This window comes from Piliocolobus tephrosceles, chromosome 10 (assembly GCF_002776525.5).
Source record: "Piliocolobus tephrosceles isolate RC106 chromosome 10, ASM277652v3, whole genome shotgun sequence".
NCBI lineage: Eukaryota > Metazoa > Chordata > Mammalia > Primates > Cercopithecidae > Piliocolobus > Piliocolobus tephrosceles.
The window spans coordinates 42358117-42372901 of NC_045443.1; the positions used below are offsets into that span (position 1 = coordinate 42358117).

At 39.1% G+C, this 14785-nt stretch overlaps 1 protein-coding gene across 3 annotated transcripts in view; it reads left to right on the forward strand.

Moving 5' to 3' along the window:
- ANO6 (anoctamin 6) overlaps window positions 1–14785 on the forward strand; it is a 227717-nt gene that overhangs the window by 137811 nt on the left and 75121 nt on the right. For all 3 annotated transcript variants that reach the window (XM_023231172.1, XM_023231170.2, XM_023231173.2), the window contains 4 exons: window positions 7643–7708; window positions 8648–8935; window positions 9138–9251; window positions 11293–11408. In XM_023231172.1, coding sequence (XP_023086940.1) covers window positions 7643–7708; window positions 8648–8935; window positions 9138–9251; window positions 11293–11408 — 584 coding nt within the window. The remainder of the gene's footprint in view (window positions 1–7642; window positions 7709–8647; window positions 8936–9137; window positions 9252–11292; window positions 11409–14785) is intronic.

Below are 14785 nucleotides of genomic sequence, written 5' to 3' on the forward strand. Positions count from 1 at the left end.
ATGGGAGAAAGTTTTTTGCAATCTACTCATCTGACAAAGGGCTAATATCCAGAACCTACAAAGAACTCAAACAAATTTACAAGAAATAAACAAACAACCCCATCAAAAAGTGGGCAAAGGATATGAACAGACATTTCTCAAAAGAAGACATTCATACAGCCAACAGACACATGAAAAAATGCTCATCATCACTGACCATCAGAGAAATGCAAATCAAAACCACAGTGAGATACCATCTCACACCAGTTAGAATGGCAATCATTAAAAAGTCAGGAAACAATAGGTGTTGGATAGGATGTGGAGAAATAGGAACACTTTTACACTGTTGTTGGGATTGTAAACTAGTTCAACCATTATGGAAAACAGTATGGCGATTCCTCAAGGATCTAGAACTAGATGTACCATATGACCCAGCCATCCCATTACTGGGTATATACCCAAAGGATCATAAATCATGCTGCTATAAAGACACATACACACGTATGTTTATTGCGGCACTATTCACAATAGCAAAGACTTGGAATCAACCCAAATGTCCATCAGTGACAGACTGGATTAAGAAAATGTGGCACATATACACCATGGAATACTAGGCAGCCATAAAAAAGGATGAGTTCGTGTCCTTTGTAGGGACATGGATGCAGCTGGAAACCATCATTCTTAGCAAACTATCACAAGAACAGAAAACCAAACACCGCATGTTCTCACTCATAGGTGGAAACTGAACAATGAGATCACTTGGACTCGGGAAGGGGAACATCACCCACCGGGGCCTATCACAGGGGTGGGAGGAGGGAGGGATTGCATTGGGAGTTATACCTGATGTAAATGACGAGTTGATGGGTGCTGACGAGTTGATGGGTGCAGCACACCAACATGGCACAAGTATACATATGTAACAAACCTGCATGCTATGCACATGTACCCTAGAACTTAAAGTATAATAATAATAATAAAAATTAAAATAAAAAAATTAAATTTGGTTCCAATGCAAATGAATTTGCTCCCCTGAAGATATAGACATTTACAACACAGTTTAATTTATGACTAGCCTTTTTTTTTTTTAAAGTCAGTGAGCCTAGTTTAAACATTTTGTACTGCCAAATAGAGATCATAGACTATCAGTTTAGGTTCTTATATATAAGGTTTCCAGTAAGAGGCACAGATAATTTTTACTTTAAAATTGTGTGGCCTCAGATATTCATTTATTCAGCAAATATTTATTGAGCGATGGCTATGTCAGCCAATATGCAATATTAATTATCTTTCATTTTTAACATGGAAGACAGCTCTACCCTAATTTTTTAAATGTCAAGAACACTGTTACTTATCCAAGTGTAAATTCTACAGTGAAGTAAAGATGATTTCATATTAAAGAGACTTAAGCAGTCTCTTCTTAAGTAAGCAGTCCTTTCCTGATATGTCCCTGTTTGACAAATATAGCACATATGCTAATTTACTTTAGCTACCCGACAAACCAAGAAAACTGGTTTGATCAATTTTTAAAATATTCCAGTAGTTATTTGTGAATTGCCATGCCAAAGGAAAATAATAAGAACTGTCTTATTAAAGTAACACGAAGGTGATATATTAATGTGTTTAAGCAAATAAAAATGTCCTATCCTTGATTCAACTGTTTAAGTATTTATAGTTGGTGGTAAAAAGAGGGCATTATAAACCAAGTCCAAAGTCTACCAGTTATCCTGAGAGAATTCAGGTGAATATCTCCGAAGTTTTTTGTAAAGAGCTAAAATAGAATGCAACCTTTTTGGAGGGCAGTACAGCAATACATATTAAAGAACTTAAAATTGAGTACACTCTTTAACCATTTTACTTTTAGGACCTTATCCTGTGGAAATAATAATGGATGCACAAAGATTTTTCATAATAGCAAAAAGGTAGAAACCACCTAAATATCCAACCATTTGAAATTGGTTAAATAAATAATGGTACACCTCTCTGAGAGAATATTATCAAGCTCTTAAAATGAGATTGAAGGGAAGTATTTCTAATGTTTTCTGCATCTATGATATTATATGTGCTATGCATTCTCACCAGCAACCTTATATATAGAAATGAGGCAGAAGAGATAAAAAGGTATGTTCACATCCTTCAGAGAATGAAAAGATAGATATCCATCAGATATCAAAGAAGGTAGCCTGAAGATCAGGATAGCCAAGTGGTATACAAGAGTCAAGAAGGGGGAGTCTAGGTGACTCTCATAAAATGGTGTACTGGTGTCCCACTGCAGGGTTCCCATATTCATTAATTTTATGAGTTCTCATAAAATGAGTTCCCATATGAGTTCCCATAAAATGGTGTACTGGTGTCCCACTGCAAGGATGAAGGGTCACTGGGTGCATGGTGTAGAGGCAGAGTGAGTGGGGTTACCTATTTTGTTAGATATTTGGTATTTAAAACAGAGATGAGCCTCTAAGCCATGCAGAATAGAGAGAATTTCTTTTCTTTTCTTTTTTTTTTTTTAAGGAATAAGGGAAGTTGAGCAAGTTGAAAGGCAGAGAGAAGGTAATGGTGATGGCTGACATATCTACAGTGCTTATCGTATGCCAAGCATCATGCTGAGTGCTTTATGCCCATGATCACTCTTAATCCTTAAAATAATCCCAAAATGAAGCTATTTCTTCCCTTCTGTTTTTTAGATGAAACTGCTGATGCTTATAGAGCTGATTATTTGCCCAGACATCACAGAGCTAGTAAATGGCAGAGCCAGGATTTCAATTTTGACTCAGAATCTAACCACTATGCTCAGGAGTAACAGGAAAACCAAAACTGCAAGAACTACAGGGGCTATTTGTTAGAACAAAATCCGAGAAGAGAGAGTCCCTTGAAGGTGATGAGTTGTAGCCTCAGTTTAGAAACTCCACCAAGAAGGTACATGTCTGACTTGCACTATTCAGCATGTTGCATTCATAGCTGATACCGCTGATACAACCAAGACAGAAATATTTTGTGTTTGGTATGTCTGACATAACTGCCCTCATGTGGCGCTGGCTCATTCTGGGCTCTCTAAGCCTCATTTCTTTTGTCATCTGGTAATTCAAATTCTGAAGCGTCCAGGAATCACTTCATGCTATGAATGTCCCTGTGCTATCTATCTGGTGTTGGTGTACTTCAGAATTAAGCTGCATCTCTCTTTCTACACCATGTCCTGTAATACCCATAAGTAAAAGAACATGGAAAATATGGGGGGCTCAGAACAAAGGAGCCCAGTTGCTGCACTGCAGCCATTTATACTCCTAGTTCATTCTGGCGTAACAGGCAGTCATCGATCCACCATTCACTCAGTTTATTCATTCATTAGACATTTATTGCATGCTTACTCTGTTATAGGCTTGTTTTAAGTCTTAATGATATCAAGATTAAAAGACATCTCTGAAGTGAGGGCAGTAATTGAACAGCAGGCAGGGCCATGGGAGGATTTAATATTCTTAAGACTGGGAAACATTTAAGGTGTTTTTTTTTGGCAGAGGAGTAAAAGCAATGAAGAGAAAAATGGGAGGTATTGCCAAAGTAAGCTCAAGAAGAGAGATGAAAGGATGGACTTCTGACACCAAGAAGAGAGGTGGTGCCCAGCTGTTGATAGGTAGAAAGAAAGAGACTGGCAGGAGTTTCCAGTGAGTGGCTGCCCTTTTCTGTGTAAGGAAGGAGGTGAGGTCACCTGCAGAGCATGCTGGGCTGGAAGTTAGGTAATGAGTGCAAGGAGCACCTTAAATGTTTGGAACAGCTCCCTAGTGGATAGCTAGGGGCCAGGAAGGAGACAGGCCAACTGCGATGGGAACCATGAATTTATCATAAGGCCATTGAACACAGTTACATGATTTTTTTTTCCTACCAGCACTTAATTGTTAAAGTACCCATCAAGCCACTGGAGAAGACCCTCTTCTGACTGGTTCTCCTACTCTTCTAATGAAGACATTTGTCTCCAAGAGCTAAAATTCTTGGGCCTGAGCTTTCACATGCTAACTGAAATTCATGACTGAATTTTAGAGGATACCGAAGACACAGGCATGGATCCTGCTATGACCTGCTAGTGAGACCATGGGTTGCCCTTTGTACAGCCTCAGGGTGAGTCATCTCCCCTGAAGGAAAGAATGTCACGGTGTCAGTCCTTTTCCCTCCCTCTACTGTACCATGTTTTAGGTTTTGGGCTAACATGTTTTCCCTAGTTTGTGGCCTCTCTGTTAGTCAGAATTCTTGCTTACCGGTATCAGAAATGAACTGTAATTTAAGCATATCAAGAGTTTATCAGAAAAATGTTAAGAGAACTCACAGATTCTCCTGAAGGGTTAGATAAATAAGGTTAGAGATAGGCAGCCAGAAGCAGTACCTTAAATTCTGCTGCAGGAGAAAAAGCACAGTTGCTGTCCTGAGCACAGGGCTGCTGCCAGCACCGCTGGTACCACTGACTAGCAGTAGCTATGGGAAGCTCCTGCTGTAACCTCTACCATTTCTGGAACTGGCATTTGCTCTCGTAGCCACCCCAGAATGTATTCTGCTGGGCCTGGCTTCTTTGCATCACTAGCATTCAGTTTGGAGCCTGGAGCCAGGTAGTCCGGTTGGCAGGGCCTAGCTCAAGTGCCAGTAGCTGAATTTCATGGGAGACCAGGAAAAGGAATGTCTGTGTTTTTATCTGCTATAGTGGATGTGGGCTCTGGTAGGAGTTTAAAATGAGTGGCCATAAAGAATGACAGATGTCCATTACAGTGCCAGGAAGCACATGAATAAATGTTGCAGTCATTCTGTATTGGGAGAAAGTCTTAGGTCACTGGACACTAAGTTTCTCTATAATTCCTCTGTAGCAGACTGATTTAAATTCTTCTTTCAGTCTCCAGCACTTTGCAGGATGCCTGCAAAATAGAACGCACTCAAGAAATGTTTGTAAATGAAATAATGCTTGTTGAGTATATTCTTTTAACAGATATGTGTTAGGTATTGTATTAGTTCTTACATTGCTATAAGGAACTACCCAAGACTGGGTAATTTATAAAGAAAAGAGGTTTCATTGGCTCACTTTCTGCAGGCCGTACAGGAAGCATGGCTGGGGAGGCCTCAGGAAACTGCCAATCATGGCAGAGGAGGAAGGCACATCTTACATGTCTGCAGCGGGAGGATAAGAGCAAAAGGGAGATGCTACACACTTTTAAATAGCCAGATCTCGTGAGAACTCACTCTCATGAGAACAGCAAGGGGGGAAATCTGCCCCCATGATCCAGTCACCCCCCATCAGGCCCCTCTCCTAACATTGGGGATTACAGTTCGACATGACATTTGGACAAAGACAGAAATCGAAACCATGTGGGGCATATACTGATGAACACTGTCTGTGGGATCAAAATGCTTTACTCAGTAATAAAGAGGTAATCAATCAGAAGTAAGGACTGGGCTCCTATATAAGAATCACAATGTGAGTATTAGGATTTAGAGGGAAGAAGTACTGCTTAGATAAGAAGTAGAATGAATCTGAGTCAACTTTCAAGTTCAAGTTGGGAATATGGTGGATCAGAGGTAGAAAGTGCTGAAGAACTTCTCAGGATGAATTGCAGAGATGGCGGGGATGGGGACACCCAGAGGGAACAGTCACTTGCGGGGAGCAGAGTGGGAGAGCTGTACCTGAAACTCTCCTTACCACTATCTGAGTGGGGCGTTTCTAGGCCATTTGCTTGTTTTAAGGGAAGTTATACCACTTGCTGGTTTCCTCTGCTACTCTATTGTACGTTCAAATTGCAGCAAACAGTTAAATGTACTATATCTGTACAACTCTTAGAACAGTGTCTGGCATGTTTTAAGTACTGTACAACCATTTATTAATGATATAAAAACAAAGCAATATCCTTTTTCTGATACTTCTACACAATACATCAAGGATTCCACTTGGACTCAAATTTAGCCAAATACCAAGTATATTCTTTTAATTTTTGACCTTTGGTCTTTTTCCTGCAGGTTCACCTACTTCTAGTTAATGGGATGTTTTTTATGTTCTAGGCCCTGTGCATAGCACAGCAGCTCATCCCCACTCTGTCCCTTTAGAGTGGGCAGATCATGAGTACTGCTCCCTGGGTAAAGTGCCTGACTGCCAGAGCCACTAGATGATCTCGACCTGGACCTAGCAGTTCCTTTCTATCTTGTTAACTGCTGTGCTAAATACTCCACCCAGCTTTTTCAGCTGTCTTCAGTGTAAGGCTTGCTCCAAGTTACCTTTCATCACTATTGGAAATGAAAATTCTACTTCATGTGCTTTACGTAGTTTAAATCATATCTTCACAAGACCCTAAAAAGGAAACAAGTGGGTTTTCTTAATTCTACAGATGAAGAAAATGAGGCATGAAGAGTTTAATTTTCTTGTCATGGGTCATGGAGCTGACGAATAACAAATTCAGATTTCGAACCCAGGAAGTGTGGTTACAGAGCTCATCTTAGTCCATTTTGTGCTGCTGCAACAGAATTCCACAGACTAATTTATAAAGAACAGAAATTGATTGGCTCACAGTTCTGTAGGCTGAGAAGTCTGAGATCAAGGGGGCTGGCATCTGGTGAGGACTTTCTTGCAGTGTCACCCCCACAGTGGTGGGGGAGAGAGAGGTGGTGGGGAGAAACAAAAATGGGGCAGGGGGTTAGAAACAAAAGGGGGCCAAACTTTTATAAGGAGCCCATTCCATGCTAATGAAACCCTTCCTGTGATAATGTCATTAATTTGTTAAGTCTGCCCTTGTGACCTGATCACCCCTCAGTGGGCCCCACCTCTCAACACTGTTGCATTGGGGATTCAGTTTCTGACATGATTTTTGGGGGACATATTTAAACCATAGCAAAGCTTGTGTTCTTAACCTCTGTGTCTACTCATTTTCTTCATTTCACAAAGCAGTATAAACTATTTTGTCATGAAAAGCATTCTTTTTAAAAGGTCAAACAAGTCTGCATCTTTGCCTGCTTCCCTTACAACTTTGGGCACAGCTTGGCAAAAGCCTAGGCATCTAAAATTTAATATCCATAAGTGTAGTATATTCTGTATCTTTTGAAATGGCCATGTAATATAGATTTAGTTCACTATTTTTATAGATTTAGACATTTATAGCTTCACAAACATCTCAGTCTTGCAGACAGAAAAAAATTCTCTGAATTTTGCCAAAATTGCCTGTCTTATTTTATTTAATTTGGTCAAGATATGCAGGGCTGACGCATACACATCCAGTAATTGAACCATTTGAATGGTATGGAAATCAAATTTTTAAAATCTGAAATCTTCAACTCTGAAAACTCGTATCAGTGAATAGGACTCAGGAAGCTCAATTTGTATGCTTTTGTGAGCCAAAAAGTACATGGGATTGTGTCAAAGCAGGATACTGTTATTTAACTCAGATGATTGAAACCCCACCGGGACAGCCCAGGGCCTGCGAGGGTGCCAGGGCACCGAACTACCCTCCACGGCATTCTCTTGGGGATCCAACACTTATACGTCACCAGCAGCAAGAGCTGCTTCATTGCTTCTGTTCCATTTGGAGGTGATGAATTTCTTTTTCAGGTCCACGCCAGTTTGGTTTTGTTATTAATATTGTTTTAAAGAACGCCTTTTTCTGTCTTTGGTTAAACTAAAGGTCTAACATATTCCAATTTCTTTTGACAGAGGAAAAGACAAGCATACGAATCTAACCTTATCTGTCATGGCCTGCAGTTAGAAGCAACAAGATCAGTAAGTATTGGTCCCTTTTCAGCCCTTGGCTGACCACTGTTCTTGGGCAGCTTCATGCCACTTGAAATACTGGGGTGACATTGGAAACATGCAGCCCTGGCCACATCTTAGTTATAGACTGGGAGAGGAGTCAATCAAAATCTGCATTGTATAGAATGTAGTCTTTTTTTCTGATCAAAACCAGCAGATCTTTTTTAATAGCCAACGAATTTTACAATGAATGCATGTATGAATGATTATTTTCTGCCTTTAAGAAACTTTTAAAAGCTTTTCTGTTATACAAAAAACAGTTTATGGTAAAAAATTAGAAAATATAAGAATAAGGAAAATAATCTGTATCTTAATGATCCATAAATAATTTTGCAGTCCTTCTGAGCTGTTTTCCTCAAAAAAAAAAAAATATATATATATATATACACATTTTTTATCTTTCAAAATTACCACTTCACAGTTTTATAATTTGCTTTTTCCCTTTAATATGTAGCAAATGGATTTATGGCAATAAACATAATTCTTTGACATTTTTAACAACCACATAATATGATGTTGAACAGATAGACAATAAACAGCTCAAAGTTTAGAAAATTAAAAATTTTTCATTATGATAGCACTACAATGAATATTCTAGTGTTTTTACTTTGTCAATTATTTGGGTAGAGTGATAGACAAATAAGTTTGGTTTTCTTCATTTTATAAATTATTTTCATAGTTTTATAAACTGATTATTTGAATTTCTTAATGATTCAAACCAAGAAATTGTCTTTAAAGCAAAAATTTTTGATGATTTGCAAATCTGTTTTTATTGTTATCTTCACTTTTAGTGGTGGTCTCTGTATTTTTTTTTAAGCTACCAACAACATAAGAAAATTCTGTGTGTTTTAAAATTGTGAAAATAGTTGGTTTGGTTTCTTGTTCTGTGTTTTTATTTTTTCAATATAGGTTTTGGATGACAAGCTTGTATTTGTAAAAGTACATGCACCATGGGAGGTGTTATGTACTTATGCTGAGATAATGCACATCAAATTGCCTCTGAAACCCAATGATCTGAAAAACCGGTCCTCGGCCTTTGGTACACTCAACTGGTTTACCAAAGTCCTCAGTGTAGATGAAAGCATCATCAAGCCAGAGCAAGAGTTTTTCACTGCCCCATTTGAGAAGAACCGGATGAATGATTTTTACATTGTTGATAGAGATGCTTTCTTCAATCCAGCCACCAGAAGCCGCATTGTAAGTCTAAACCACATTTAGTTGCTGTCTTGGGGTAATTTGGAACCTGCTGTTTTGTGGTTTGGTTGGTTTGGTTTTATTTTTAAAAACTGCACAAAAAGAAAAGAAATATGCTAGTAGATTCATGTTACAGTAGTAAACAATGATTGGATTGGCTAGTTACACTGTATAAACCACACACTCTATTTTGGAATCTTTTTAGGTTTACTTCATCCTCTCTCGGGTCAAGTATCAACTGATAAACAATGTTAGCAAGTTTGGGATCAACAGACTTGTAAACTCTGGGATCTACAAGGCAGCTTTCCCACTCCATGATGTAAGTTAAAAGGCAAAAATGAACTAAAAGGCCTTCTGTATACTCTGGTGTTGACAATAGCAAAGGGCTAACTTTCCTGACTGTAAGTTTCTTCCTCAATAAAATGAAGGGAACATACTGCAAGATTACAAGCTCATTTAGGGTAAGAACCAGGTCTTTTGTTCACAGATGGATCCCAGTCATAAAGATACTCAGTTTTAAAAGAGCAAATGAATGAATGGACAGTACCTCTCTCACAGTTAATGTGTAAAGCAGTATAGATTAGCAGGTAATCTGTGTTAGCATTTCTGGGACCAAAATGCCTGCCCTGCCACTTTCTAGCCAGATGACCTTGTGAAAGTCATTTAGCCTTTCTTCCTCCATTTCTTCATCAATAAGCTGGGAATAAATTACAACCTACCTCCTAGAGTTGTTAAGAGCTTTAAATTAATCCATTAAATTAATCCAAATGTTAGTCCCTAGCATATAATAAATACTATTATAAGTGTTAGCTATTTTCATAATTACTAACAGATGTTATTATCAACCAAAAAAAATTAGTTCTTTGTCAGCAAAATACATGTTAGACCTTCTTATTTATCATTTTCTGTAACATAGACTTTACTTCCTCATTTGGAATATGATTTTCAAACTGTCCCCTGGAATATCCCTAGGCTTTTAAAAAGGCATCTGTCAGGGTTGTTGTGACAATGGCAGTACCCCAGATTGTTGACATTTTTTTAAGGACTACATTCTGAGACTACAGCAACCCCTCAAATTCAAGAGTACTTCTCTAGCCGAGAACATCTCTCGTGAAATGAAATTTTTAAAATATGACCACTGTAAATGCAGGGACATTTACAGTGGTCTGTAAACACCTTTAAACTAAAGCTGTTTAAACTCTATCATTGAAATAAATACTATATTATATTGCATTATTACTTTGTTATATTCACTATCAATTCATCTGACTCTGTAAGACCAAAGAAAGCAAAGACTGATATTGGTAATTGCTACTGTGTAGTACATGTATTTGTGGATAGACAATATTGAAATGTACTAAATAACATAATAAAACTAGGACACTAAACAGCAGCTTGACACACATGGAAAAGTAGAGAACAGGGAGCTGGGTGAAGTAAATACTGATCCTAAGAGACCCAATGTAGCCATCCAGCCTGAGAGTCCATGTGTTTTACTTTTGTACCCCACTGAATTTAGCTAATAGCGAATAGCAGGACATGAATTTTGAGGCTACTTACAAATAGGTGTCACGAATATTAATTTGGGATGCCAAGGTTCTATAGCAGTTGACATTTGCATTTGGCCAGGTCTTTTACACTAAAGCCTCTTCTAATTGCAGTGGTCCTGTATTCAGGCTAACTGATGGTCCCATGTGGTATTTGAGAGGGAGATGTGTGAAGGTCAGGGCCTATGCCCTGATTTGGCTGGGTGGTAATCTGGTTCTAGTGCCAGAAGAAGAAAAATGAGTTAGGAAAAAAGACAACTGGATTTAAGCAGGAAGTTTTGTTTCTTGAATAAGCTAAGTGTATAACATGATATCAAGCTTTGTTGTTTTTTTCTATCTGTTATCACAGAATAACTGCTGAACTGGGGGCAAAGAAGCCTAGGTTTTAGAATTGACCCTGCTGTTAACCAGCCAAGGCCCTGGTTTCCCCATTGTCCATGGAGAGGGGTGGGCTATCACGTGTTCCTCTGTTGTGGTGATTTGGGCACTTGGGTGGCCCAATTTTTCATTGTGTAGAACTGCCCCCACTGAAAGCATTTTAAGCATCTCTGGGGCCCTCACAGAGTCCCTGCAGTGCTCCCCAGGATTGTAACACCGAATCATTCATCCTGCCCACATTCACAAATGACCCCCAAGGAGGCTAGTACCATGCCTGGTTAAGAATCACTAAAAATTAGATGGTATTTCCACCCCTTCCAGCAGGTGAGGACCCCTTATTCACAATTAACTATCAAATATTTGTATCACATTTAAGAAACAGATTTGTGAAAACATGATGATTATGGTGCTCACATGTTCCCTTCTGCGTCACAGTGCAAATTCCGCCGTCAGTCAGAGGATCCCAGCTGCCCTAATGAACGGTACCTTCTGTACAGAGAATGGGCTCATCCTCGAAGCATATACAAAAAGCAGCCCTTGGATCTTATCAGGTGAGGGGTTGTAGGGAGTACTCCAGGGGGAGGCACTCAGAGTGTTACCCCACAGCATCTGAATGTGACAGTACTCATCAAGACTCTGGCCAGCTAAGGGAGCTGACCCAGAGTGCTGAACTTCATTGGCCAGGGTTTTTATTGAGGCTTAATTGTGTGGGTGTGATTAATTGAATCATTACCCATGTGGCTCAATCTCCAATACCATCCTCTCCCTGGAAGATGGCCAGTAATATGTGTCTCAAAGCTCCAGTTCTCTAATCGTATGGTTGATCTTTCTTGCATGGCCAGCCTCCACCCTGAGTCATCTCATTAGCACAAACTCTCTAGAGGCCCACCATGAGCCACTTCACTGGCATAAACTATCAGGCATAGTCCTAGGGTCCCACCATGAATAAAAAAGCACTCCTGTCTCTCAGGAAGTTCCAAGGGTTTAGAGGTTACCTCCCACCCAGGAACTGGGATGCAGACCCACCAAATTCCATATTGCACAGAAGTAAATGTTAGATGTAGCCTCTATTGTATGGTAAGACATGCAGTTTTACTCTTTTCTTGTGTCTGCTGCTAGGTTCTATTTCATTGTATCCCACAAGATACAATGACTAGCTCAAGAGTTTTTCTTCCCAAAGGACGCTGTTGGTTTTTCTCCAGAAGCTTACATTGTTTGGGCAGTGCTGAGGATACTGGCTTGTGGGAGATAGACCAAGAACACCCAAACAAGCCAATAAAATATGAAAATAAATAAACAGAATTTCTAACTGAAGTGAAGAAAATAACAGAGCAATAGGATGGGATGGCAGAGTGGGAAGTGAGTTTAGGGAGTTATCTTCGAGGAGGTGACATTTAAGCTGAGACCAGATCGTGAAGAGGAGTCAGTACTTTGAGGACTTGGGAGAAATCCTTCTAGGAATAGGGGCAGCTTGTACAGTGGCCCTGAGATGCACACACATTTGGCAAGTTTGAGGAAACATCAAAGACCAGTGCTAGTGAGAAAGAGAATGATAAGACATGAAGTTAGAGGGGTGGCAGGAGTGCCGAAAAGAGTTTAGACTTTAATTGCAGTGAGAAGCGGTTGTAATATTTTAAATGTTTAAGTCATTGTATCCTATTCACAGTTTGCAAAGATAATGTGGAGAATGGATTATAAGGGGTACAGGAAGCAGGGAGACCACTAGGTTGGAAGCTGTTTGAGTGAGCCAGGCAAGAGACTGTGGGAGCAGATTTGGGATGTGTTTGGGGAGTCGAGTCAACAGGACTTGTTTATGGATTGCATGTGGAGAGTGAAGAGGAGAGGAGAATTAACTTCATGTCTGCCTGGGTCATGTACCTGTTTTTTTATGGTGTCTCAATGCCCCATGCACTTGCCACCTACTTGAGAAAACTACTATACCTTAAAAGTGAAAGTTTTAAACAAATGAATATTTGTTTTGTTTTACATTTTCCGTGGGAAATTTCAAATATATACAGAAATAGAGTATCATAGCGAGCCTGCATTCATCTGTCACCCAGCTCCAAAAATTATAAACTCATAGCTAATCTTGTTTCACTTTTACTCCCACTTCTTTCCCTCCCTACTCCACTGGATCATTTTGAAGCAAATTCCAAATGTCATATCATTTCATTAGCATCTGTTTCTAAATAAGGTGTCTTTTAAACATAACCAGAATACCCCCTTTTGAAAAGGAAGGCTGAGTGAGGTGACTCATTCCTCTAATCCCAGCACTTTAGGAAGCTAAGGCAGGAGGATCGCTTGAGGCCAGACTGAGCAACATAGTGAGATCCAGTCTTCAAAACAAAACAAAACAAAACAAAAAAGCCAGGCATGATGGCTTACACCTGTAGTCCCAGCTACTCAGGAGACTGAGATGGGAGAATTGCTCGAGCCCAGGAGTTTGAGGCTGCAGTGAGCTATGATTGTGCCACTGCATTCTAGGGCAACAGAGTAAGACCCTGTCTCAAAAAAAAAAAAAAAAAAAAAATTAATATCATCAGATAATCAGGATTCAGATTTCCCTTATTGTCTCAAAAACAACTTAATGGTTTTTTAGTTCAAAGCAGGATCCAAACGTGGTCCAGAGGTTGCAGTTAATACAATCTCTCAAATTTCTTCTGGCCTCAGTTTCACTGTTTATTTCCTGTTTTCCTTGCTGTTGTTGAAAGAATGTCTTGCATTCCCTGTTTCGCTGATTTCATTCTCTCCTGTGGTGTTGTTGAACATGTTCCTCTGTATTTGCTATGACTACATAATTTGTGTATTTGCATTAGCTAAGTAATTGGATCCTCATCTAGAAGCTTAATCTGATTGAGGTTAGATTTTATACAAGAACATTATAAGTGGAGTTGGGTACTTATATCAGAAGGTATATAATGTCCATTTGTCTCTCTTTTTTGTAATGATAGCAGCTATCAACAATCCTTGCTTAGATTCGTTATTTCATAAGAGATTTCTTTATTTTATGTGGTCATACTTGGATTCCCTTGTCATTCAATCACTGAGATTACAGTCATGAAGAGGCACTTTCATTAACTCTGTTTACCCTGTAAAATAAGATTTTAAAAGATGTTTGTACATATGTAAATATTTGAGGTTGACATTCATGTGAAGTTTCCCTTTTATTAATTTCCTTTTATGTTAAGCCAATAGCATCTGATGGCAGAGTGATGGGTTCTTAATCATTTTTATGTGCTCTATTTTTTATTTATTTTTATTTATTTTTGCTTCAGTAAAGAAAATTTCGTGACTATTTTAAATATATTTTGCTAGGGGAAATGCATTTAACTGTCCCCTGTCCCTGGTCCACATGTTCTTTCCCTTCATTGCTTCTCACTAGTAACCCCTTGAACATTCAGGCTATTAAACCTCATCTGTGGTTCCCAGGGATTACTGCAGGGAAAATGGGCTCTTTCCATTTGGTTTCCCAAAAAGCAAACCAAACTGGAAACAGCAACCTATGGGAACTAGACTTTGCACAGGTGAAAAAGAAAAGTTTCCCTCCAAACTCCCATTTTTTACCCCCAGAGTAATAAAAGAAAATAGGGTATTCACAAGACAAGGGCAGGATCCTATAAGAAAGGATTGTTGTGAGAATAAAATCTAGCTCTTGGAAACTGAAAATGTGATTAGACAGAAAAACACCAATAGAAGCCATTAGAAAATGAAGTTGAAGAAATTATGCAGAGCATAGAGCAAAACTTATAAAGGGATAGAAAAGGGGGAAAGGATAAAAAATTAGATCAGTCCAGGAGGAACAATGTATAAATAATAGGAGTGTGAGAAACCAGAGGATAAAAAATGTAGGAAAGAAATCTGAGAAGTACTTCCGGAGAAGTATCTGAAGAACTGAACATCATGAGTCTCTAGGTGGAAAGAGCCTGCT